This window comes from Artemia franciscana, chromosome 13, assembly GCF_032884065.1.
Source record: "Artemia franciscana chromosome 13, ASM3288406v1, whole genome shotgun sequence".
NCBI classification, from domain to species: domain Eukaryota; kingdom Metazoa; phylum Arthropoda; class Branchiopoda; order Anostraca; family Artemiidae; genus Artemia; species Artemia franciscana.
Window position 1 is genome coordinate 1,520,747 of NC_088875.1, and position 27,159 is coordinate 1,547,905.

At 34.8% G+C, this 27,159-nt stretch overlaps 1 protein-coding gene and 1 long non-coding RNA gene across 2 annotated transcripts; one reads left to right on the forward strand and one right to left on the reverse strand.

Annotated features, from left to right (window-relative positions):
- Nucleotides 1-4,372: 4,372 nt before the first annotated feature.
- LOC136034366 (ADP-ribosylation factor-related protein 1-like) lies at nt 4,373-26,632 on the reverse strand. Its single transcript, XM_065715510.1, has 5 exons — nt 26,483-26,632; nt 18,469-18,639; nt 11,524-11,605; nt 8,425-8,596; nt 4,373-4,534 (listed from the first exon to the last, which is right to left on the reverse strand). Exons 1-5 carry the CDS (start codon nt 26,573-26,575, stop codon nt 4,447-4,449), a joined length of 606 nt encoding a protein of 201 aa, XP_065571582.1. The 5' UTR covers nt 26,576-26,632; the 3' UTR covers nt 4,373-4,446.
- Nucleotides 10,159-10,484, forward strand: LOC136035073 (uncharacterized). The gene is made up of 2 exons (XR_010619317.1): nt 10,159-10,198; nt 10,306-10,484. It is a non-coding gene; the product is annotated as an uncharacterized LOC136035073 (long non-coding RNA).
- Nucleotides 26,633-27,159: the final 527 nt, after the last annotated feature.

Here is a 27,159-nt window from a genome sequence, read left to right on the forward strand (position 1 = left end):
TTGAGAGGGCTAGTGCCTTTTTTAATAGTCAAAAGTGATTGGAGGGCAACCAACCCCCCTTCCCACGCTAACTTCCCAAAACACATCCAATCAAAATGTTGAGATAGCCATTTTGTTCAACGTAGTTTAGAGGTCCGAAAATTGTGGCTTTAAGGACGACATCCCCCAACAACCCTCAGGTGCAACGGTTGTAAGTTAAGCCCTGGGGTCATATAGGGATTTTATAGAGAAAGTTGGTTGTATAAATCTCGGAGGAGGCTCATTGGATTGGTAGTCAAAAGTTCTAGTTGGTTTTTTAAGAGTCAAAAGTGATCAGATGGCCACCAGCCCCCCCCCCCCCTTACACCAATTATTTCCCCAATCACATCCAACCAAAATTTTGAGATAGCCATTTTGGTCAGCGTAGTTGAAAGGTCCAGAAATTGTGTCTTTGAGGATGTCCCAACCCCTCCCATAGCTCTCAAGGAAATGGTTGTAACTAACGCTCGGGGGGGGATGTAAAGTTTTTATAGAAAGGTTGGTCGTATAAACTTCGGAGAGGGCTCATTGGATTGGTAATCAGAAGCTATAATGTTTTTTTAAGAGTAAAAGTGATCAAAGGGCAGATACCCCCCCCCCAATCCCCACACACACACATGTCGTATTTTCCCGAAATGCATATAATAGATAATTTAAGATGACCATCTGTTGTCGTAGAAACCTCGAAAAGGGCTCAGTTGGTTTTAAATTGAAAGGGCTAATGCCTTACTTAATTGGCAAGTGAGTGGAGGGAAACCAGTCCCCCCCCCCATGGCCATCATTTCCCCAAACACTTCCAATCAAAATTTCGAGATAACTATTTTGTTTAACGTAGTTTAGAAGCCCAGCAATTATGTCTTTGAGGATGAGTATCCCCCCTCACAGCCCTCAGGGCAATGATTGTAAGGTATGCCCCGGGGGCCTATAAAGTTTTTACGGAAAGGGTGGTCGTGTAAACTTCAGAGTGGGTTCATTGAATTGGAACTCGGAGTTTAAGTGCCCTTTTTAAGAGTCAAATTTATCGGAGGGTGGCTATACCCCGAGGCAATAACATCACTATTTGTTGCAATTAGGTTCGGGTGGAGGGTCGCAAGCCCAACCGACCCTAGGCCTGGGACCTGATTAGCTAGAGGAATCTAACTATTAAGTGTCCCTGGGATGGGCTCCACTGTGAGGTCAAGGTCACCCTTTGCGCGGAGCGTTTAGTTAGGCGATTCCCCCATATCCAGCGGCACGTGGCCAACAGACCAAGGTCTGCTTCATAAACAATTTTTTACTTTGATCCCGTGCTGCACGGCGGGAAACGCCCAAGAGGTCGTCCCTCAAACAGATGGAAGGACACGACAGGTGCCTTCTTAGCCATGGCAAATATTCAGGAGGACGTCCACATCCTTGTAAGAGACCGGTCTAAATGGAGGCTCCATGTAGCATCACTCTCGACGCCGGAAGCATTTCGGCAGAAGCATTAAGTCAAAGCTATACCCTCCTTCCCCATGTCATGTTTTCTCCAAATGCACCCGATAGAAATTTTGAGATAGCCATTTGTTCAAAAATAGTCCCAAGATCACATAACAAGGCCTTTGGGGTTGACACTCCTTCCCAGAGTCTGGGGGTAAGGGTTGCAAGCTTTGCCTCGGGTGCATGTGAGGTTTTTGTGGAAGGGGTGGTCTTGTGAACTTTAGAGGAGGCTCATTTGATTGGATGTATAAATGTACTTCCATTTTAATAGTCATACGTGCTGGAAGGAAAATAGCCCTCCTCCCAACCTGACATCCTCATTTCCCTAAATACATTCAATCGAAATGTGTTTCAAAAACAAAATATTTTTTAAGTGATTTCCCTTTTTTACTTGAATAAATAAAAACACTTATATATATATATATGTATATTAAACTGATAATCCACGGTCATCTTTTTTTTACATATATATATATATATATATATATATATATATATATATATATATATATATATATATAAGTAAAGAGTAAATTATGTTCCGGTCTTGATAAGGCATTGGGGTTGTCAGGCCTACTAATATTAATTTTTGCTCTTCTTAAGTTTGACTCGGCTATTTATTCTAATTTCTGTTCGATTTTAGTTTCATTTATTTACTGATAGTGATTTGTGGTAGTTTTCCGCTTGGAAGATAATTTGACTTGTACTTCTGCCCATTTTTGACGTAAAGGAGCTCTTTACTTTTCTTTGAAAAACTTGTTTGTGGAAAAAGTTTGTTCATTAATACAATATAAGGCAGCTTCATTCAGCCAGAGAGGGGGGCTGGTGTCCCCCCAGCCCTCTTATGGGCGCCCTTGCTCTTCTGATCTTCTAGGAACATTAACCATTAGACCATTAACCCATGTAAAATTAAAACAAACAAACACACATCCATTATCTTTCTTCTAGCAAAAAAAAAGTAATTCTTTTTAGATAGGAACTTGAAACTGTACAGTAGGGACCTCTGATATACTGAATCTGACGGTGTAATTTTCATCAAAATCCATAGAATTTCGGGACTTGAGTGCCCTTTTTAAGGGTCAAATTTATCGGAGGGCAACTATACCCCCCGCGTCATATTTTCCCCGAATACACCCGACAGAAATTTAGAGACAGTCATTTGTTCAAAAATGGTCCAAAGATCACATAACAAGGCCTTTGGGGTAGACATAACCACCCAGAGTCTGGGGGTAACGAGTTGTAAGCTATGTCCCAGTGGCATGAAAGGTTTTTATGGAAGGGATTTCTTGTGAACTTTAAAAGAGGATCATTTGATTGGATGTATAATTCTAGTTCTATTTTAAGAGTCAAACGTGATGGAGGGAAAATACCCCCCCCCCCCTGACATCCTCTTTTCCCCAAACACATTCGATCGAAATTTGTTTCAACAAACGTGTTTCAAAACAAATCATCTTTTTAAAATTTTCAATTTTTTACTTAAACAAATAAAAGCATTTTAAGATTTCAAGAAATAAATATCAGAATATCTATATTTAACTGACAATCCACGGTCTTTTGTTTTTCTGTTCTTTTCCAGTAAAGCGTAAATTATGTTCTGGTCTTGAGAAGGCATGGAGTTGTCAGCCCTACTAATATTAATTTTTGCTCGCTTTGAGTTTGACTCTGCTATTTTTCCTAATTTCTGATTGTTTGAAAACTTGTTTTGTGAAAAAAATTTTTAAACTGATCCAAATATAAGGAAGCGTCATTCTGCCAGGGGGGGGGGCTGGAGGCCCCCCTGCCCCCTTATCGGCGCACATGCTTTTCTGATCTTCTAGAAACATTAGTTCAACCCCTGGAAAATTAAAACAAACAAACACACATTGGTGATCTTTCTTCTGTCCAAAAAAAAAATTCTTTTTAGAAAGGAACTTGAAACTGTACAATAGGGATCCCTGATATGCTGAATCTGACGGTGTGATTTTCGACAAAATTGATTGGGTTTTGGGGGGCGTTTCTCCCTTTTTCGAAGATCAGACACAAAAACAAATCATCTTTTAAAAATGTCCAATTTTTTACTTAAACAAATAAAAACATTTTAAGATTTCAAGATTTTAATATTTCTGCTATTTTTCCTAATTTCTGATCGTTTAAAAACTTGTTTTGTGAAAAAAAAAATTTAAACTGATCCAAATAAGGAAGCGTCATTCTGCCAGGGGGGGGGGGGGCTGGAGGCCCCCCTTATCGGCGCACACGCTTTTCTGATCTTCTAGAAACATTAGTTCAACCCCTGGAAAATTAAAACAAACAAACACTCATTCGTGATCTTTCTTCTGTCCAAAAAAAAAACATTCTTTTTAGAGAGGAACTTGAAACTGTACAATAGGGATCCTTGATATGCTGAATCTGATGGTGTGATTTTCACCAAAATTTATAGGGTTTTGGGGGGCGTTTCTCCCTTTTTCGAAGATCAGACACACATTTTCTCAAGCTCGTAGCTTTCGATGGGTAACATTAAACTTAATGAATTTTATATGGTTCGTAACAGGATAAAAATCCAATACTTTTGATGTATTAATTATTATCAAAACATTTTTCTAGAGTGTCGGTCACTATTAGGCCAATTCGCTTCTTACTTGCAGTTCGTTACCACAACTTGTTTGATAATACTCGTCTTGGAAAAGAAGAGTAAATCCATATCTTTGACATTTTTGACTTGACATTTTTGATTACTTTGTTTCTGATGTAATTATTATTTAATTTTGACGTTTTCCATTTTCCAAAGGTAAAGTTTATGAATTCATTGAGTTTAATTAAGTTTATAACAAAAGGTTTTTCATTAAAAAAAAAGGTTTTTCATTCAGTTTTCACAGGAACTGAGAAGACACTATGGAACTTTGACCATAATCGCTAGTGGTATAGTCAAATGTTCTATTTTCTATTTACAATTTTTATAAGTTAGCTCTAATCAGTTAAAAAAGGAAAAAAAATCTAGCTGTCTTTATTTTTCGGTGGCCGAAAGTCGCTGTTTCTCTTCATACATTGGACAAGCCAGCTTATGCCTTCTTCAACACCATCCCTGAAAAAAAAATAACTGGTACTCACTTAGAAGTGACAAAAATCATCAAAAAATAAAACATGTACTAAAAAACTATGGAATGTACCGTCACTGAAAGACTTATTACCAGGGTTGTACACCTTCTTACCCCCTACCCCACAAAAAATAAAATTCTTGCTATTTCTGCACAATTTATGTATTTTTTCGGGGGAGCGGGGTAAATCTGCTGCACCCACTTATCCTCCTCCGTCAGAAAAAAAATTCATATTAACATGCCTGATCACTAATAGCAGTTTTTTAACCATAACTGCCAAAGGTTTCCTTTTTATAATCCTCCCAAAGGTTTTTTTTTATTTACAGGATATTTTCTTTTATTTAATTTTTTGTTTGGAAGTAAAACCACTCTAGACACCTCTAGTTATGCCAAGTGACACTTCTCCTCTTAGATGCCAACAGGTCAAAAGGAAAGTTAAGACAGTTCAAGGTACTGATAGTTTCCCCTGACTAGTTTTCGAGTTACTATCATTTCTGCTTGTAACCCATTGATCACTACTTATTTAAGAATCTTGATCCTTAAAAAAATTTATTCCTACCAGTAATTTTCACTGTCCAATTCCAAAGTCAATCTTATCTCTACTCCTATTTTGCATAAGGCAAATCCTTAATAGGAAAAAAAAAACTTGTAAAGGCTTTTGTTAATAGCGTGTTATGTTTTGTGTATATAGGTCAAAAAATACCTTGAAATATGATAAAAGTAAAAGCTGAGACTTTTTGCTAGTCCTCAGAGGTAAGGTAACTCATCTTAGTGGCGCCCATTGCCCCTCCCCCTAGATATAAAACGATTCTCTTTTTTAGTATCGTCGTTGAAAAAGTAAAAAAAATTGCCCCTCCTGAAGCTAAATTTTGAAGAATACATTTTACCCCCTCCAGCATTTTCGTGAATTGGATGCCACTGGCTCACTGACAATGACGCTTGATTAGAGTTATGAGACCGATCAGAAAGTGCAGATGCCATTATCCTGCTTGTCGTGTATTGGGAACACAAAAGCCGAAAACTGAACATTTACTGGTAAGCCTAAAAAGCTTCGTAAACAAATTGTTTCAGATACCCATTTTGACTCAAGCAAAAACGGGGGCACATTCACTGATCCTGAGCAGAGGTGGGGAAACAGGTCTGAAACTTACACCTATCAGTACACACACAGTCCAAGCTCTCCAGGTAGATTCATCAGCTCCTCTTTTCTTGGACACAGAGCAGGACAAACTGATCAGGCAGTTTCTTGGATCAGAAACTTAACCAAGTTCTGCTTCCAAGGACAACAGCAACTATTGTCATTCATAAATATCCTGAACCTAAACATAAATCTTTGAATGAAAATAATAGCTGCATTCATTTTTATTTGCCTTTTTTTACTTTTGTTTTGAATTTCGAAGGAGAAAAAAGACGAATTTGTGCCAAAAGGCACGATAGTTATACACTGTAGATATTTCTTAAACTGACATCTCCCCAGCCATAATTACTCTCTCATCCAGGAAAAATGTTGAAAGACAAATTTAAGGCTAGATCCACATATATTTAGACCTTTTATTAACATCCAAATCTTAACCAATCAGACTTAATTGTAGCTTCTTTTGAATTCTTCTTTTTCAGCAAGCCTCCCAGACTCACAGTGATGCAAATAGCTTTTAGCCCCTATTCAGCCTCTTCTAAAGCACTTAAGATTTCTTTTTTATTCAACTCCCTATTCGGCCTCCTATACACCCGACAGAGCTAACATTGCTACATAAGATAAAAACGGTAATTCGACTTGCGCATAAGCTGGCGTGGAACATTTTTTTCTGGATGGCGGGGACATCAAACCGAAAAAGATTCCCTCCTTTTAAGGTTCCAATTTTTTTCTGCTGGATTTTTTTAAACCTGATTTTCCAATGAATCTTTTACTTCCTTTTTCTTTTCTTTTACTTTCTTTTTTGGAACTAATTTAAAGGCCTTTTCTTAAAAAAGAGTACAAAATGACAGTATCACTCCTATTTATTCCAGTCAAAAACTATTAAAGTATTGGAACTTTCACTCTGAAAATCCATGACCTGTATAATGGTAGTCTAAAATGCAAAACTAGGTTAAGTTGAAAAACAAAAAATCACTTTGCTCAACTTTTTCTTTTACTTTCTTTTTCGGAAGTAACTGAAAGTTTTTTTCTTAAAAAAGAGGGTACAAAGTGACAATATCACTCCTATTTATTCTAGTCGCAAACTATCAAAGTATTGGAACTTGCACTCTGAAAATCAATACCCTGTATAATAGTAGTCTAAGATGCAAAACTAGGGATGAATTTAAATTGTTTCTAACCAACCTTGATTGTTTTTCCTTTATTGAGATTCTTGTAATATTTACAAAATTTATATTTTGTCACACTACTTTCTTATGAGGAGAAACGAAAATACAAAAACGAAATATGTCCCGGAGATGCTACGCCTATTTTTATTCTGCGAAATTTGTTGTACCAATTCGTGAAATCACTCAATATTCTTTGAAATACATTCCTCTTACTTCAAGAAACTCGTTCCAACCAAGATTTTAATACTTTTTTTTTAGTCCTGGAAGTCCACTATTAAATGTGCTTTAAAAACCTATTCCTAACCGTCACCCCCAGTCGGGAGGTGGTTCTCCACTGTCTTCTCCAGGCTCGCCAAATACCTAACTTTAAGGTGAAACTTGTCGAGCGGCAACAATACACAACTGTAAGGTGACTGGGGGAACATCGAGATGCCGGCCTTCGCCAGATAGTTAGCCGCAATAGACACGGTAACTTCCAGACTGCAGCTTCTGACTTCTTAATTTCGTGCCTGGCGGGATTGGCCTATTCGTTTAGCGTTTTCAGTATTTCAACGCAGAATTCGGCGTTTACTAGCTGGCTAAGTGGAAAAAGAAGAAGAAGAAGAAAAAAACACGATAAACATCGCTTCAATCGTTGATATGCCCATTCTTACATTTTCTTTTTTCTTTCTTTTCTTTTGAGGGCGGGGGGGAGGCGACGAATTTGTGAGCCACTGTTCGCTCTACCTTTTAATTTCTGAACCATATTCAGAGAAACAAAATTGTCTAAAAAGAATCAGATCGTCCTCACAACACTAATAATTCTTGACATAGTTCCGCTAGATTGTTCTTTGGGCAATCGGTGAACGCACTTGGAATAAATTTGGCACAGACCTTCCGCATTGTAACATTTCCATCACAATCTTGTGCACCATGATCTTCAGAACTGTAGTCGTTTCTGATATTAGACGAACATTCATTCTTTGATCAGAGTTCAATAGTTTACGTTCTTTTTCAACCTAACTTTTATCCTGTTGACCGTCGACAACCTCATGACCCTCCTTGAACATTTTATGCCATGGTTTGCCCTGCTATGCGTCACACGATTGATAGGCGACCTGATCGTTGTTCATTGCCGACCTCCTCATAATCCCACCTAAACACTTTATGTCATCTTTTACACTAGTAACGAGCCACACGATTGAGGAATGATTAGATCATTGTTCGTCGACGACCTCCTAACCGTCCTTCTTGAACATTTTATGACACCTTTAGCCCTGCTAAAACATTTGCGCCCGTCGTCAATTCCATTTAAGAACATTGAATTTAAAGAAGTATTAATTGAATCACTTTCCAAATTGAAGCCGTCATGAAAATACAGTGCTGTTGGCACAAACAGCCCAATTATGAAATGGCACAATTTATCAAAAAAGAAAGGAAGAAAACTACAACCAATTTATAGCAAAAAAAGGGTAGGTAAAAGAGCCCCATGAAAAAAGAAAATCCACCCCTTGTAAAGAAAACCTCGCAAACAGAAAAGGACATCAAAAATTACACTGATAAATCAGTCAGGGCCCTATAAAAAGAAACCTACCCTCGTAATGCAGAAACAGGCATAACCATAAAATCCCTTGTTCCAATTTGTGAGCCACTTTGCTGGAAAATTGGTTTCACTTCACGGACACCCATGCAATCAGGCAGATCTTGCTTATTGGCTAGTAACAATATGGGAACACCAGTCAAAGCTTCGCTCGCTATCATCTTCCCTAAAGAAAAACTAATTTGGTAGTTTAAGACTTATAACTCCAAGTATAAGAAATAAACAGAAGATATAAAGCTAACAAACCACAAAAGGCAAGTTGGCAGTTTGAGGTCTTTTCAGGGGGGGGGGAGGAGGGTACAAATCTTAGAAAACTGTAGGAACTACATAGCAAAAATGTAGGACAATTGTGAAACTAAGAAAATTGGGGGGGGGGGGGGTAAAGGTAGGTTTGAATGCATGGATCTATAGTCATTTTATTTTTTACGTCAATGACCAGCAATAACTTTCGGCTTTATGTCATTATAGCAAAGCTAACTGAAAGCTATAGAATTTTTTATCAACAAATTATATGACAACCAAGGCAAAATTACACCATTGTATAAAAAAAATACGAAATCCCCTTTTTATAATTTTTATTTATTTTGACTAAAGCAAAACTTATAATAACTGAAGGTTTTCTGGAAAAAGTAAAGAGCGAATAAAAAACATAAAACAAGCAGAAACTATTAAAGTTGATATATACAACTTGAAACGAATATAACATACGAAGTGTTACCAACCCCCCCCCCCACCCATCCCCTAAGGATTCAAGTAATTTGCATTTATCGAAAACTAATAAATAGCTTAAATTTAAAGTTTTTGCTTACAGAAAAACATTATGTACAAGAAACATAATAAAAATAATGTTCCTTTTGCATACGTTATTCAAACTTTTTCTGTTATTTCGCGTATTTTGTTCTTACATTTTAGTCTAATTCTATTTTTGTTTCCTTTTTCTGTTGATACAAATTTTCGGGCTGAAGTCGAAAGATTCAGGCATTTTTTAGTTCATGTTTCGATGCCTTAATTAGGACTTTTATCTATATATATAAAAATAAGTTGTCTGTGTGTGGATCTGTGGATCAGGTGACGTCATGTTTGTTCGCATATGACGTCTGAATTATTTCACACTAATACAAAAGAAGAAAAAAACTAAAAAAGGTAAAAACTACAAAAAAAACTAAAAAGAAAAAAAACTAAAAAAGCTAAAAAACTAAAAAAAAACTAAAAAAAGTTAAAAATCTAATAACTAAAAAAAAACTGAAAAAAATAAAAAAAGGCAAAAACTACAAAAAAAATAAAAACTAATAAAAAAACTAAAAAAGCTAAAAAACTAAAAAAACTAAAAAAAACTAAAAAAAGGTAAAAAACTAAAAAAAAACTAAAAACTAAAAAAGAAAAAAACTAAAAAAAAGGAAAAAACTGAAAAATAAAAGAGAAAAAGAAAACTAAAAAAATATGAATAAATATATATAAAAATAAGTTGTTTGTGGGTTATGTCTGTCTGTCTGTCTGTCGAGTGACGTCGTGTTTGTCCGCATATGACGTCTGAATTATTTCACACTAATACAAAAGAAGAAAAAAAACTAAAAAAGGTAAAAACTACAAAAAAAAACTAAAAAGAAAAAAAACTAAAAAAGCTAAAAAACTAAAAAAAACTAAAAAAAGGTAAAAAACTAAAAACTAAAAAAAAACTGAAAAAACTAAAAAAAGGCAAAAACTAAAAAAAAACTAAAAACTAATAAAAAACTAAAAAACTAAAAAAACTAAAAAAAACTAAAAAAAGGTAAAAAACAAAAAAAAACTAAAAACTAAAAAAGAAAAAACTAAGAAAAAGGAAAAAACTGAAAAATAAGAGAAAAAGAAAACTAAAAAAATATTAATAAATATAAGGTAAAAAACAAAAAAAACTAAAAACTAAAAAAGAAAAAACTAAAAAAAAGGAAAAAACTGAAAAATAAGAGAAAAAGAAAACTAAAAAAATATTAATAAATATAAAAAATATAAATATAAATATAATATAAATTAGCAATCAACAAAGCACCGAGACACAAATGACGACCGGGACACAGGGAGTATAAATGACGACCAGGACATAAGTAAAAAAAAAAAACTAAAAAAACTAAAAAAATGGTAAAAACTACAAAAAAACTAAAAACTAATAAAAATACTAAAAAATCTAAATAAACTAAAAAAGAAAAAAAAGAAAAAAGGAAAAAAATAAAGGAGAAAAACAAAACTAAAAAACGAATGTATATACAGACCGGGACACCGGGATACAAATGACGACCGGGACACAGGGAATATAAATGACGACCGGGACACAGGGACACAACTACAATGGGGACGCCGGGGGGCACAGGGGGATATAAATGACGACCGGGACACCGGGACACAAGGAATATAAATGACGCCCGGGACACAGGGACATAACTACAAAGGGGACGCCGGGGTGCACAGGGGGACATATAAATGACGATGGCGACTCAGGGAATGGTCGATTAGCAATCACCATCAACAAAGCTCAAGGGCAATCATTAGAATCATGAGGTAAAGATCTGAATACGGATTGTTTTCCCATGGACCATTATATGTTGCATGTTCAAGAGTCGGTAAACCTGACAATCTATTTATATTCACAGACAATGGGACAGCAAAGAATGTTGTATATTCGCAAGTTTTACGTAGTTAAAAACATATATATATATATATATATATATATATATATATATATATATATATATATATATATATATATATATCTATATTCACAGGTGGGACATAGGGACACAACTACAATGGCGCGTAACTAATATGGCGCGTAACGACTTACGCGCGCGGGGGGGCTTGGGGGGGGCGCGAAGCGCCCCCACCAACTAGGTGTTGGGGTGGCGCGAAGCGCCACCCCAACAGCTAGTTAGTTAATATAATGTTAGCAGTGATACTAAGATGTTAAGAAGAGTTATAGTTATAGTAGACTAAGTTATAGTAGACTAAGCATCATTGTTGTGAGCAAGGGAGAAAACTATAGCCACTTATATCCTTTTCACAATGCCGTAGAGTTCATTTTCATATTGTTGTTGGAAGGCAAGATAAAAGAAAAGAAATTACCAAACGCTTTTTCCGACTCTTCAATTCTTTCTCTGTCAAATGCGTCGACAATGTAGATTATCCCATGACTTTCGGCATAATACTAAAAATGAAAAACAAGTTTATTGCAAATTATTTCATCAAGTAAAATTAACCACAAGATAATCGCAGGTTTGATCAATTACTACTACTACTACTAACAACTCACCGCAGGATAAGCACAAGTCCTAGATACGTGATTGACATAACCGGAACGAATCCGCTCTCTTTGGGGGAGTTGAGGGGGGGGTAGTTCTGAAGAATTAGAAAATATTAGGTATTTTAACTTACGAAGGAGTGATCGGATCTAAATGAAATTTGATGTTTGGAAGGAAATCGTGTCTCAGAGCTCTTATTTTAAATCCCGACCGGATCTGGTGACATTGAGGAGAGTTGGGGGGAGGCAACCTAAAATCTTGGAAAACGCTTAGAGTGGAGGGATCGGAATGAAACTTGGTGGTAAAAATAATCATAAGTCCTGGATACGTGATTGACATAACCGGAACGGATCCGCTTTCTTCGGGGGAGTTGGGAGGAGGAGGGTTAATTCTGAAAAATTCTCTTATTTTTGTAGCACTATTATTTATTTGGTACCAATCACTTATTTTGAATCCCGACCGGATCCAGTGTCATTAGGGGAGGGGGGGTGGAAATCTTGGAAAACACTTAAAGCGGAGAGATCAGGATGAAACTTGGTGGAAAGAATAGGCACAAGTCCAAGATAGGTGAATGACACAACCGGAACGGATGCGCTCTCTTTGGTAGACTTGTGGAGGGGGAAGTATTTCGGAAAAATGAGGTATTTATAACTTACGAACGGATAACCAGATCTTAATGAAATTTGATATCTAGAAGGATCTTGTGCTTTAGAACTCTCATTTTAAATCCCGACCAGATACGGTGACATTGAAGGAAGTGGATCTTAGGGAAGGAAGCTTGACGGGATCTTAATGAAATTTGATATTTAGAAGGGACTCGTGTCTCAGAGCTGTTATTTCAAATCCTGACCAGATCTGTTCACATTGGGTGGGATTTAGAGGGGGAAACCGGAAATCTTTTAAAACACTTATAAATGTCGTAGATACGTGATTGACGTAACCGAACTGGATCCGCTCTCTTTGGGGGAGTTAGGAGGTGGGGTTCAGTGCTTTGGCGAGTTTGGTGCTTCTGGACGTGCTAGGACAATGAAAACTGGTAGGCGTGTCAGGGACCTGCACAAACTGACTTGATAAAGTCGTTTTCCCCGATTCAACCATCTGGGGGGCTGAAGGGAGAGGAAAAATTGAAGTATTTTAACTTAAGAACGTGTGATCGGATCTTAATGAATTTTAATATTTAGAAGGACCTCGTGACTCAGAGCTTTAATTTTAAATCCCCGCCTATACTTAGTTTGGTCCTATGGATCTTTTTATAAGTCTTTTTATAGTTGGCCAAAATTCGTAAAGTTAGGCCGATTTGACAATGAGATACGTTGACAATCAGCCAATAATCTGTTATTGGACACCTGGCAACCTTATCAGCCCGCCTATCACTAGTTAGAGTCATGTGGATTTTTTTTTATCAGTCTTTTTATATTTGGTCGAAATTCGTAAAGTTAGGCCGATTTGGCAGTGAGATACGTTGAAAATCGGTCGTCGTCTGTTATTGGACACCTGGCAACCTTATCAGCCCTCTTATCACTTGTTTGGTCCTGTGGATCTTTTTTTATCAGTCTTTTTATATTTGACTGAAATTCGTAATGTTAGACCGATTTGACAGTGAGATACGTTGAGAATCAGTCTTTGCCTTTTATTGAACACCTGGCAGCCTTATCAACCCGCCATTCAGTAGTTAGGTCCTGTGGATCTTTTGTTTGTCAGTCTTTTTATATTTGGCTGAAATTCGTAAAGTTAGGCCAATTTTACAGTAAGATACGTAATTCTCAAAGTTAGGCCGAAATTCTCAAAGTTAGGCCGATTTGACAGTGAGGTACCTTGAGAATCAATCGCCGTCTGCTATTATGCATTCGGCAAGCTTATCAGCCCATCTGTCACTAATTTGGTCCTGTGGATCTTTTATGATCAGTCTTCTTATATTTGGCCGAATTCGTAAAGTTAGGCCGATTTGACAGATACGTTGAGAATCAGTCGTCGTCTATGATTATGCAACTGGCAAGCTTATCAACCAACCCATCACTTGTTTGGTCCTGTGGATCTTTTTTTATCTGTCTTTTTATATTTGGCCAAAATTCAGTTAGACCGATTTGACAGTGAGGTACGTTGAGAATCAGTCGTCGTCTGCTATTGGACACCTGGCAACCTTATCAGCCCGCCTATCACTAGTTTGGTCATGTGGATTTTTTTTATCAGTCTTTTTTGTGCTTGGCCAAAATTCGTAAAGTTAGGCCGATTTGACAGTAATTTACGTTGAGAATCAGTCGTCGTCTGCTATTGGACACCTGGCAACCTTATCAGCCCGCCTATCACTAGTTTGGTCCTGTGGATCTTTTTTGTATCCGTCTTTTATATTTGGCCAAAATTCGCAAAGCTAGGCCGATTTGACAGTGAGATTCGTTGAGAATCAGTCGTCGTCTGTTATTGGACACCTGACAAACCATATCAGCTTGCCTATCACTAGCTGGTGCTATGGATCTTTTTTATCAGTCTTTTTTAAGTAGTTCAACTGCAATATATGGCTTTAACTAATGTTTGAATCAGTACCTGCACACAGTGAGAAGTTCTGAAAGAAACTACTTGAAGAACAAAATATCCAGGAATCAAGAATTTTCCTGAATACAAAGGGAACCTTAAACCCTTGCAAACTCAGTATTCTTAATTTTTTGACCAAGAAATCGATCTCAGTTTTTGATCGTCCATGATCAATTTTTCCTAAAAATCATTCACAAATGTTCTCATGCAAATCCCACAGTTTGTAATAGCTAGACATTTCAGTTTCCATTTAGCTTCACTTGAAAAGCTCTAAAAGTGTCGTTGAATCTGACAAAGCCCCTCTTAAATTATCAAACGAAACATATGATTGTTTTGGAACGGAGGGAACAACGCATAGCACATAAAAATACGTTTAAGAGGAAGGGATCTTCTTTTTTCCACTCCTCGGAAAAATGTATTAAATTGTTGGTACCTGTTGTGTTTTTGATACAAAAAGACAAGGCATCTTAAAAAATCCTTTGATACAAAATTCGATCAAACGCAGTACGGAATCGACTGGTGCAACCAGGATCTTCATACCTCTTACCATAACGGGCTTAAAGAAGAGTCTGTTTCTAGTAATGCTTCATTTAGGGCAGCCATATTTTATCAATAGTAATTAACAAGGGCATACCCGAAGGAAAGGGTGGCGTCGTAGAAACTGTTAAAGTAAAGTCCCTTGAAATCACAGAAATATTGAGAAGAAGAATACATAGTCCCATGGTCAGAAATTGAATTCTGAATTATCTAATTTAATCAGGGATATTCTTTTTCATTTACATAAAAAATTTAATTCAAGAATATCATTTGTGGATTAATTATCAGTGATATCCATGACCATAAACTATTCGGAATTCTCAAATTTTTGAAAGTGAGGTTTATTTTTGGTCCTAGTGATATTTTGACAATTTGTTTCAACAGTTAGAAGGTCTACTCGCTTTCTGCCAAGTGATGGGTCTGGATTCTCCCATATTTTGATAAAATATGCACGTGCATGAATCTATTTGGCATGAGGAGGGGAATTAGAAGAAAAAGCAAAAAAAACTAAAAATAAATAAACGGATCGTAGAAAATGTTGAAAAAAAATCACAAAAATCCATAAGTCACAAGGTGAGTGTCTCGGAGGTTTTCCTCCTGCGTGCAAGTCAAAGTATAGGCCATTCTCCTTACTATATTACAAACTACAATACATCCACGTAGAATTTAATTTAAGGTGAATAGTGTGTGTCTATTTTATTTATTGCTGAAAAATATACTGCTGTTAAAATATTCCTTGATAGAAATCAAGGTACATGAAATGTCCACAAATTGTTTTGTAATAAGCAAGTTATGCTGCTATGACAGCTTTTTGATTGTATGTACAGGAATTTTTTTTATTTGATCCTGATAATTTAAAACCTTATAACTTACATATTAACTTACAACAAAATTTTGGCTTACATACATAAGTTAGCCTCAGTTGCAAAATGAATCTTTATTTCATTAAAAGGGAAGCTGAAAAATATACTACAGCTTAAGGATCTAACAGTTGGTGGTAATGAGCTGCTAGTAAGGAGCAACATGGACCAATATGGCCCGAAACTATTTTTTTTTTTTTCCTAAGAGTTAATACTCCAAAGAATTGGCTTTTTAGGCTGATTTCAAATATATAAAATCCATTAAGTTTAATATTATCCATCAGCAGTTAAGAGCCTAAAACAAATTTTCAGATTTTCAAAAAAGGGGGAGCAACCACAAAAAAGACAAGAAATCTCAATGAAAATCACACCATTAGATTTGCTATGTCTGAGAAAGCTACGGGTTGAAGATCCTTTCTACAGAAATAAGGAATTTTTCATTTTTTCCCAGAGTAAACTTCATAAATCCGTTTTTTTTGTTTTTTTTTTCAACGGGAATGGGTTCATTCGAATAGAACTTAATTATTGAGAACTTAATAGAAAAAGAACTTAATTCTTAAATTATTAAGAACTTAATAGAACTTAATAATTGTATTGAGATTTTCCACACAGTGGCATCTTTGTTCCTGAAATGCCACGTAGTCCATACAAGATAAACGGCCACTATTGACATTTATCTTAATACTTGATTAAATTAAATTGATTCACTTTATTTTTCATGAAATTACGCTTAGTGATGTATAATTACGCATCAGCTATTGGAATGGGGACGGTCATTCTGTAGAAGGAGAGGGGGAGTAGCAGAGGTTGGAAGATCATTTACCTCTCACTTCATGTATGCAAAGCCTGAATTAGGGTATTGTGGTGGGATAATTTCCTTCTTATGACAGAAAAATGCTTCTAATATTTATTTTAAAACTTCATTTAAATAAAATGGTTTGGTTCATATTTCATAATATTATACACGGTGATGTATAAGTGCGCACTAACCATTATGGCGGGGCAAATATCCTAACTCTCATTGATCTAATAATATAGAATGAGTTGTAGGGAAGAGGGGTGGTAGAATTCCTTTTGATTCCTGAGAGTTTTTTGGTATACGCCTTTATTATTGGTGCTAAGGGGGAAGTTGTTATAGTGTGCCTTCCATTGCAGCAATATTTTTCTATGTAGCATAAAATATCACTTTTACCCGCCTACCAGCACAGAAGTCGAAAAAGCAAGGACAGCATCGAGATCCTCACCAGGGAATTTCCTGTGTGTAGGGGGGGGAGATGGTAAGTGCTACTGGGGATCTGTTTTCAGTGATTTTAAATGGTAATATTTCTCTTTTCTTACTTATATACAGTGTTTCAATGTATTTAGACATATGTATACAATGTACTTAAACATCAGGAAATCCTATAACAGAGGTTGCAATGGCTTCAGATGCATAAAACATCGGAGGTCACGCATACTTTCAATCCACGTGAAAAATCATAATGCCTCTTTCTGTCCACCCGAAATCCTGTAGTAAAGATATTATTATTAAAGCCTTATTCAACAAAACTACTCTTCACTGAAAATTTTGAGTACATATTCAAATCTTGTCCAGAATTCTAATTTCAATACAACATTTTTATTCCTAAGCAGAAAAACTCAAGAAAACTCAAGAAGCGGGACGACACCAGTCAATTTACATTTATTGATATATACAATTTATCAGCAAGAAATAGGTGGTTTATGGGACCAGTACACCAAATCATATCTTGGTTACAACTAAGCAAGATTTGAAAAACAATCATAAATTAAATTAAAAAGAAAAACAAGTGTTTTTTCAACTGAACATAAGGAGGAACATTAAAATCTAACAGAAATTATTCCGTATTTCAGAGGGGCTTCCCCATCCTAAACCCCTCACTCTTTACTCTAATGTTTGGCTTTTTGTTCCAATACTTTAAGAATGAATACTGAAACACAAGAGCCTTGGAATTGGAATAAAAATCTTCTTTTGAAGCACTAAAAAACTTTGCCATAGCGAACAAAGGGTTGAGGGGGATAGCCCCCCTCACATACGGAATAGTTTTGTCGTTTTGAGTTTTAGTGTTTCTCCTTATTTTCAGCTGAAAACAGTTTTTTTTATTAAAAAAAATCAAGGCAAAAGAATATTCACGAGTTGGCTCATACTAAGCAACTTGTGATTGATGGTTAAATATCTATATTTGATTTTACTGTTTTCAATCAAACCGCTCTCTAGTATATCGCTTAGCTTGACTCAGTAGCTAGTGTGCCAGAGGGTATGCTTAAGATTTATCCCCCAAGATTAATTTCATGTTCAGAAAAAAAACGAAATCCTATCTTTTTTTCTAAAATCTTCATCTACAATCACCCATCTGAGGTAAATCAGAGACAAAACCTTCGATATGGTTTGGTGAAAGTAAACTATTCAGGTAGTACAGTTGTTTTTGTTTCATGCGGTTTTTCGAATATAATTTTTTTTTTTACTATTGGTACTAGAGTTCTGGTATTCATATGTTGACATCTTATCTAAAATATTAGTACATTGATATCTTATTGGATAAAGTCAACTTTTCTTCAAATGTAAGAGTATATAAACATCAAATACAGGCCAACACTGTTAGGAAATACATTTTGACCACGGTCAAAAACAGGAAGTAAGTCGTCTGCGTTTGGGTGAGAGGATATCATAGAGAAAGATTTGAGGGAGATAGAAACTTCCTGGGAGGGTGTAAAAAGGGAGGCTTTGAATAAATTGAGATGGAGAAGGAGCATGTGTAACTGTGTTGGCCTCAGGCAGTTTGGCGCTGCAGTGATTTGTTGTTAGTAGCAGGAGTAGTACTTACCTTGTCCCACAAGGACTGTAACTCTTCCTGTCCGCCAAGATCCCAGAAGCTGACTTTAACTCCCAGCAAGTCCACCTTTCCTATGTTGAGGCCAACGGTTGATGTGATCTTTGATGCATTCAATGGTTTATAGTCTCTCACAAACTTAGTTTTAGCAGCTTCCAAATATGTCTGAAAAAAATCACATGAATAGTTTTAAGTTTCCAATATAAAAAAAAAAACACAACAATAATAAAAGATTTAACACAAAAGTCAATTGATTATTTCTAAAAAGAACAAGGGTATGCAAAAAGTCATAAAAAACAACAAGATGCAGTGAATTTGCTAGAAAATTCAAGCCTATTACATGCAAAAGAGTCACTCACCTGCCAAATGAGCTGTCAACAATCTACACCCATGGTAACACAAGTAACACAACCCATTGTAAAAACAAGAAGAAAAATACAATGAATTCACTGTAAAAATCAAGTGTATTTCATACAAAAGAATCACCCACCTTCCAAATGAGCTGTCAGCAATCTACACCCATGGTAACAAAAGTAACACAACCTATGGTAAAAATAAGAAGAAAAATACAATGAATTTACTGAGAAATCCAAGTCTATTTCTAATAAAAAAAGTAATTCACTTGCCAAATCAGCTGTCAATAATCTACATTTATGGAGTAAATGAACCTTTTGTGCAATAAAATTGATCCGGAACATAAAGAGGATGAAATCTCAATATGTCCACTATTGGACAGGAAAATTTTAATAGGACATTTCAAATATATTTCTCCAAAAAAATACAATGTAAACCATGTAATTCGTAACTTAACATATCAGAATCAACAGAGTAGCGTTGACACAGCAAAGAACCAGTGTCTACCACCAATTTAGTTTTATGCATTTTCCCCCAGTTAATCTTAGAAAAGAATGTATGGTAACCCTTCTGAGATAACCTTTTCATCTACCACCTTAGTAGCAGAAACAAGGCATATTGGGCCTAGCTTTAACTAGAATCATGTAAGGGTGTTCAGTCTCAGCCAAAAGCAATTTGATTCTAAGCCTAAGCAGTGGAATGCCTTGGTGCAAAAATGAGCCAGGTCCTAGCTTTGCATGTAAATAAACCAATTAATAACGCAATACAAAAAGAAAGCAAGTCACAGCTGTAGAATTTTGGCTTTGCAACACCAAAATAAGCTAAGTGGTGACTAAGCTGCAGAACTTGCTGCTTTGACGACGTACTCTCCTAATGGTTCCAGATACAGCTGTATAGTCAGTGGCATAATTTGGGGAGCAGGGGAGTATATATGCTCTCCCTAGTTTTGAAAACGCCTTTTTTAATTTTTATTGGAAAAACTGAAAAAGCAACAAGTTGTCCCCCTTTAAATTTAAAAAAAGTGAATTTTCAGGAATTGATGCCATACCAATTTAGAAAAATATTTTTAAAACATTTAAACATATGATTAAAGAGAATAGAACTGAAACTTTGAAAAACTATTTAGCAAAAGACATTATGGTTTAAGAAAAAAAGAAGCGCACTGAATGCTGTAGAAAATCTAGAGAATGCAGTAAAACAAGGATTAACCCAGAACAAGTCAATCTATGCAATATCTATATTCAAAAGCTGTGTATAGTTGACAGATTTGGACCCAGCTATTTTCGGTATTGATTACACCACTCACCCCTTTTTTGGTTCTCTTATCTTACAAGAATAAACGTAAGGTGTGTTCTTACAACTTACTGTTTTTGTAAATTTCTCTCAAGAGTTGCTACTTGGAAGCATGACCTAGCAATTAGCAGCTGGTAAAACACACTGAACCTGTATATGGTTTTTTAGAGAAAATTTATATGAGTTTAACAGGGAATGAACTGTGTGATGCTTTGTGATATTAGTGTCTATTTGTTGATTTGCTTGTAAATATTTGTGAATTTCTTACCTATTTTTTTGTTCTCTTTTCACTAATCATTCCACTATTGACAATGTCTTTTTGGTGTGAAATAAAGTTCATTTATTCACATTTTATGACATAAAAGCAGCCTTTGGTACTATCACTTGGGAAATAACAAAATTCTTGATTGGATTTGTACCTTTCAAGTATGAGTTGGCACAAATTTTCTGAAACACTTTGAGGTTGAAACTTCAGTCCCATAAGGGTCTATCATGGGCTCAACACCTTTTTTTTATTTATACTAATGTTCTTTTTATGCAATAAAAATTACCACGACACAGTTTTGATTCTGTTTGTGTCACCCTACTCGTGCTGATGAACCTTTGAAACCAGTGTTTCAGGTGAATCCAACTTCAAATTCAAGCTCCAAGTAAACCTAGATTTGAGTCAGATTTCAATCACAACTGATATGCATTTTTGGTTTAATGTTAACTACTTGGCTCTTAATATTTCCAAGGCTAAGTTTCCTCTAGAGTTCCTTAATGTTTTCTGGTGATTTGTGTGATATATTTGTAATGTGATACTCTCCTTAGATCTGAAAGTGGTTATGCCCAATTTCTCAGAATCTTTCTTAATGGGTAGTATATCTTCCAAATTTGACATTAATGTATTAAAGGTTGAATATATAAAGGTTGGAATATTGGCATCTTATGTAAGCTTAAGCATACATTCCTGAGATCTATTAGGCTATACGGTTTCTTTTTTTTCACCTTGATCCAATCATATATTTCTTATTGTCCCACACTATGGATGTCTACTTTCCCATCTAATTTATGGAGCATAGCATCTCTTCATAAGAAGGTCAGGCTAGATATTTACAAATCCATCCTGTTAAACCCCTCTTAAATCTTGGTCTAGATTATGTCCTTGTGCATGCTTTGTTTACTTTTGCAAAGCACCGTGAGTCACTTCTAATTGTATTCCTGCCTCCAGGTTTTGTTTTCAACAGATTGTGTTTTCTAACAGCTTGTTTGTAACAGCATTACCTATGCTGTCCTAACAACACAAGAGTCCTTGCCATGACTTGCGTTTAGTCAGGTTTTGGCCCTTTGGTTTCAGCTTCGAGAGCAGGCTATGGTTTCTTCCGTTGCACAGGGCTATCAAGCCTTTGACAGATTCAAACATCTGGTGGTTGATTCTTCAGAGGTTAACTTGGGTGTACAAACTTTAAAGATAGTTTTTACTGATTTATCATATTATTTTTCTTTCCAATAGTTTGGATTCAATTTTCATTAAGTGATTTTTTTTAATAAGTACATAGATTGATTTTAATTTAGTTCTTTTTGTAAATTCAAGTTGGTCATAAAAGGCCAAAAAAGGCCCAATCATACAAAAAGCAAAGATACACATTTGAAAATTTTAGATTTGTGAAAGAGGTACTACAAGGACAAGTGCCAAGCCTGTTAATGTGTAACCTAGCAATGACAGACTTTCTATATGGTAAAACAGATGGTCAAATATTTGCTAAGGATATTGTAGCCTTGAAAGTTGCAAGAATTTTTTGAGGAATCTAACAAAAAGAATGGAAATAGCTGTTAACAACACCATACAATAGGGTCAAGAAAACAAATTCCCGTTTTTTGTTAAGCAAGAGCTATAATACAAAATCAAGAACAAGATATTTCTTTAGTTTAAAAAAAAGTTTTAATTGAATCAAAATTTACCATAAATTTCTGCATTTATAATACAATCAGAAAGACATAGCAAGCATTAAATATCGTAAATGCATTATAGGAGAAGATTAGTATGTAGATTGATACATTCTGAAATTCTTTGACTTTTGAGCTGTTGTATCTAAAATTGAATATGCTTGGCATGAAGGAAAATAGTTACAAAAACTAGAAATACTAGAATCAAGTTTTGAGGATAATAACTAGAAATTTCGAATGAACACCAATACCTGCACTAAAAACAGGTATTTGCACAAAGTCAATAAACACAAGACTAAAATAATTAAATATAAAATATATCTATATTTTAAAAGCAATAGCAGAGCCAGGTTATCTTAATCAGGATCTGCCTAAATTTAATCTTACTAAAACTCAAAATAATATATACTTAATAATCAATGAATCACAGAACAGTCCTGACAGTCCTGTCATTGTAAATGCATATTGACTTAAACATAAGTTTCATTGAAATTAAAGAAATAAAAAATAACATTCAAATAAACGATATAAAAATCAAAGAAAATATGTATCCAACTTTCAAAAAATAAGAAAAGTACCCTCCTTTTATTTTCACCAGACAACACATGAAAAATATAAGTACTACAAAAGATACCTCACAGGTGGTTAGACAATGGGCAATAAAATATGACCAGTAGTTTTCAATTACACTTTAAGCAGTTTTGACAACACCAATAAGCTGTATCCTAGGTTATGACAAGAAAAAGGAAAACCAACAAGTTAAAACTAAATCAAATAAGAACTCTAAACTATGAGTGATGTGCAACTTCAGGTATAAATAAAGTTCCAAAGTTGCCAGTAGCAAAATTCAACAGAATTCCAAAAGCTGCAAACACTTTAGCAGCACAACTTCTGTTTTGAGAGCTTTTCTTTGAGCAAAAAGTATTTTTACATGTAAAATTGGTGTTTTCAGACAAATTTCTGCTAACAAATTTGAAGACTGCCCAGTAGCATTGCTACTTTGGATCCCCCTCTTTTTCCATGACAGTGGAAGTTTTGTTTATGTTTTCAACCCATTTTGAAACTGTAATTTCTGAATCATTTAATACATATTTACTAATCAAACTAAAGTTGTATCAGAATTAACCAATCTTGACTAAATCTAGGACTGGATAGAATAGCTATGCCTAGCCAAAAACACAAGCTACAAAAAAAAACAGAAATTAAGCTGACAATATAATGGTGCCCAAGTTATTGCAGCATTACTAGAAATGAAGCCTTATTGGATCCTTTAATAACAAGTCATAATGACTGCCAAGCAAAACTGAGAAGCATCCTTTCATTATTAAAGGATAAAGAAAGACTCAAATTCTAAAAATGAATTTGTTCAGCTACTTCAAGGAAAAGGCCCAATCAAAAGTTTAATACATAAAAAAGAAAAAAAAAGCCGATTTGGTATTTAGACTGCAAACTTATTTTGAAATTTATAATTACAGAAAAGATGAAAATATAGTGAAACATATATTAGAAGATGGTAAGTTTGAAAAAAGAACACAGGAAAAACTGCCATTAACTAAACAAGAAGTAAATGGTGATTTTAGCAAGATGTGAATTCTATTCCCTAAACCTCATATCAATGAATACAGTGTATGATCAATTTCTGGCTGCCAGTTTAAATAAACCTAGCCCCTCTTCTTCTTCATGCCTGAATTTAGCCCAGGTTATATCTATAAGATCACTGATTTAGTAGGTCCTTTTTTTAAACCAAAGAATAACTATTGATGAGCAAATGTACACAAATGAAGCATACTTCTGGATATATTTTAGGGCTTTGTCTCAAAGGAGGGAAACGGGGACCAAGATAACATCAAAAGAAAGCTCTTTGAAAGCTCTTGCTCTTCTGAAAACTCTGAAAATCGACTAGGCTGATTAATGATTCTCTGAATATGATTCAAGTAAAATTTTGGTATCAAAGTACTTAGTCAAACATGGAGGACAAATTAAACTGTTACTAGGCTGTTTTTTCATGAAACACAAAATTGTATAGAAAAGAATAACAAGGGCAATTAACAGCCAGTGAAAATTGAAAATTATGCAAATATTTTGGTCAAGACCTCCACTTGACCATGCTCAGTGCAGAATAAACTGATAAAAATATAAAAACCAAACCTTTAAAACAAAACGGGAAACTAAAATATGATGACCCTTTCTCAGTAACAGAGAAAGGGTAACTGAATAAAAACCACAAGTCTAAATGACATCTTGCAATTTTATCTTACTTACAACACTCTTAAAGGCTAATCACTTTCCAGGTAGATCTTATTAGATATTTTATTTGATTATGCAACAAAAGTTTGTGGATTTATGTGAAAGATAAATTTTATGTGAAAGATGTGATCAGAATTAATAATTGTGTCATAAATGTGACTTAGAGAAGTTTCTCCCATGTCTCTATTGAGAGCTAACTTTTTGTGTATGTGCTTTTTTATCTCAACAGTTTATTCTGCACTGAGGATGGTAAAGCAGAGGTCTTGACCAAAATATTTGCATAATTTTCAATTTTTTCACTGGCTGTTAATTCTTTTTTTGTTGGCTGTTCTTCTTTTCTTTAAAATTTTGTGTCTGTCATGATTAGCCAGTGTGGTCTCAGAAATTCTTTATTTATAAAACACAGTAATCTAATATATCTCTAATCCATAAAACAACTTCCCCTATCAATATTTAGGTTTTTTATCTATTTCTTAAAATCTTATTGGACATCATTGTACAATAATACCCTTTTTGAAGAAAACCTAATATTAAAATAATAGCACCATGTAATTCCTTGGTCATTACTCTTTCTAAATATAATAGTTGCTACTCTGACAAAAGTATGTCCTCTCTTAATGCTGTCAGATATATTTCTAGAATCAGTAACAAAAACTGGAGGGCAGCAGGGCATGTGTCCCCTTAATTATTTTGCCAAGCCCTATAGAATATATTACCTTTTATTAGATATTTATTATAAAAAAAAATGCCCCCTTTTAGATTTTGAAAAAATGTATTCTCTTTTTCTAAATTTGCATCAACTAATGCCACTGTCTAGAACATATGTGTCTGTCTTGTTTTAAGCCAAATACCCATAAACCAAATTAGATGTCAGAAAAAAAGAAGGGGGGACAGCTGTCTCCCTCCCTGCCCAGGTTAAGAACCACCACTGGTACTGTAATTTTGCTATTATTTTGTTTCCTCCTGAATAGCATCAATTCTCTAGTGGCACCTTTGGTAAAATTATGACAGTTACATAACTGACTTACCAATAAAGTGAACATACCACTTGATACCTTTTTTATGTTCTTTACAAATATAATAAATGCTTCTACTGCAAATTCAAATTTAACCACTTTTTGAGCTGTTTTCAATGAAATAATGCTACATTTTCTTAGTGCTAAAATTATTTATAACAGGACTATAATTTATTAAAATTATTAGGTAAAATTGTAGTTAATTGACTTCTTGTTATCTTGGAAAGGGTTCAGGTTAGGAAAATGAAACTTTCAGGGATAGGTCTACAGGCTAAAGTATGTCCTGGAAAGGTATTTTAAAGTATTCACCTCCACCTCTTCTCCCTCTAGAGGGCCCTGAAATTTGCCTACAGGACAAATGTATACCTATTGAAATTTTGACAAAACAACATTTTACCTTAATTTTCAGATACTAGTTGCTGTTTCTCTGCCTTTAGTTCTGAAAATGCTATTCCTTTTATTTGAGTAGGATTTTGAGCCATATCAATGTTGTTGTTTTTTTCAAAATTTAGGAAATGTATTTGTATATCTTTAAAACCTTATAAAATGGAATTGAGCAACGCTATGAAGCTGAAAAAATTTTGTTGTACTTGATTCAAGCAGAAGATCTATTTTGCAAGGTTTCACTTTTATAAAACACATATTTTTAAAGGTCATCAAAGGTCAGGGCCCTCTAGAGGGAAAAGGAATGGAGGCAGTTGCTTCAAAATACCTTCCCAGGACATACTTTAGTCTGAAGATTCATCCCTGAAAGTTTCATTTTCCTAAACTAAACCTTTTCTGAGATAGCAAGATGTCAATTAACTAGAATTTTACCAAATTATTATACTAAAATGATTTATAATAAGGTTATTTAGGTTATGTCAGGTCAAAAAGTGCTTAATTTTGAATTTGCAGTAGAAGCAATTATTACAGCTGTAAAGATAAGCAGTAGATTTGTAAAGATTTGCAGTAGGCAAGAAGCAATTATTATAGCAGTTATATGAACTGTCATAAATTTACCGCGCCTTTTATTAACCTATATGAATTAATTTCCTAGTTAACACTAATGCTATCATTTAGGATTTTACCAAAATCTTTCCTTTTTGTTTGATTCCATCCCTTCAGTTTGAGGGAAGGCTTTGTGTAAGTTGCCAAGCCTAACTAACTGCCTATAATTCTTTCATTACCGTCTTTCCAGCATTGTCAAGTCCAAGAATCACTACATAGTATTCATCCTTTTGAAGCATATATTTGTAAAATCCATTCAGTAAATGGAACATTGATTGACTTTTGCAGCATTAAGCATTGGCTTCATTTGAATAGCTATAAGAAAAACGGACATCTATTTATTTGCAGTTTACTTATTTAGAAGATACCGTATGTACCTTTGTTGTTACTATAAACGTACTGTGAGGGTTCACAAAAATCAGAAGATTGTTTTCTATCAAATTTTTTTGAAGTATTTTTATATACAAATTTTACAACTAGTGCAATGGAGATCTACCACCAATAGGAATGCCTATAATTTGTTTATATAAATTACCATTAAACCATGTAAAAGTATCGAACAAAACAGATTCCAGTGGATAATTTATCTTGTCCAAGATATAACATCTTAAAGTAATAGTACTATTAAAGAAGCTAGTCCTTCGGGCTTTTTTGTTAAAAGTATCAATTTTCAAAATTCCACATATGACAAAAGAAAAGATTTTTTTAATGACCGTTTTCAATTTTTCTATTACTGAAAAATAATTTGTGAAGTTGCTGATGGTATCTGGGGGATGAAAATTAAGACTGCAGCTAGGAATATTAGAGAAAAAGCTTTTCGTTCAATAAAGAGGAGAAGGGTTTTGTACCAGAGTTA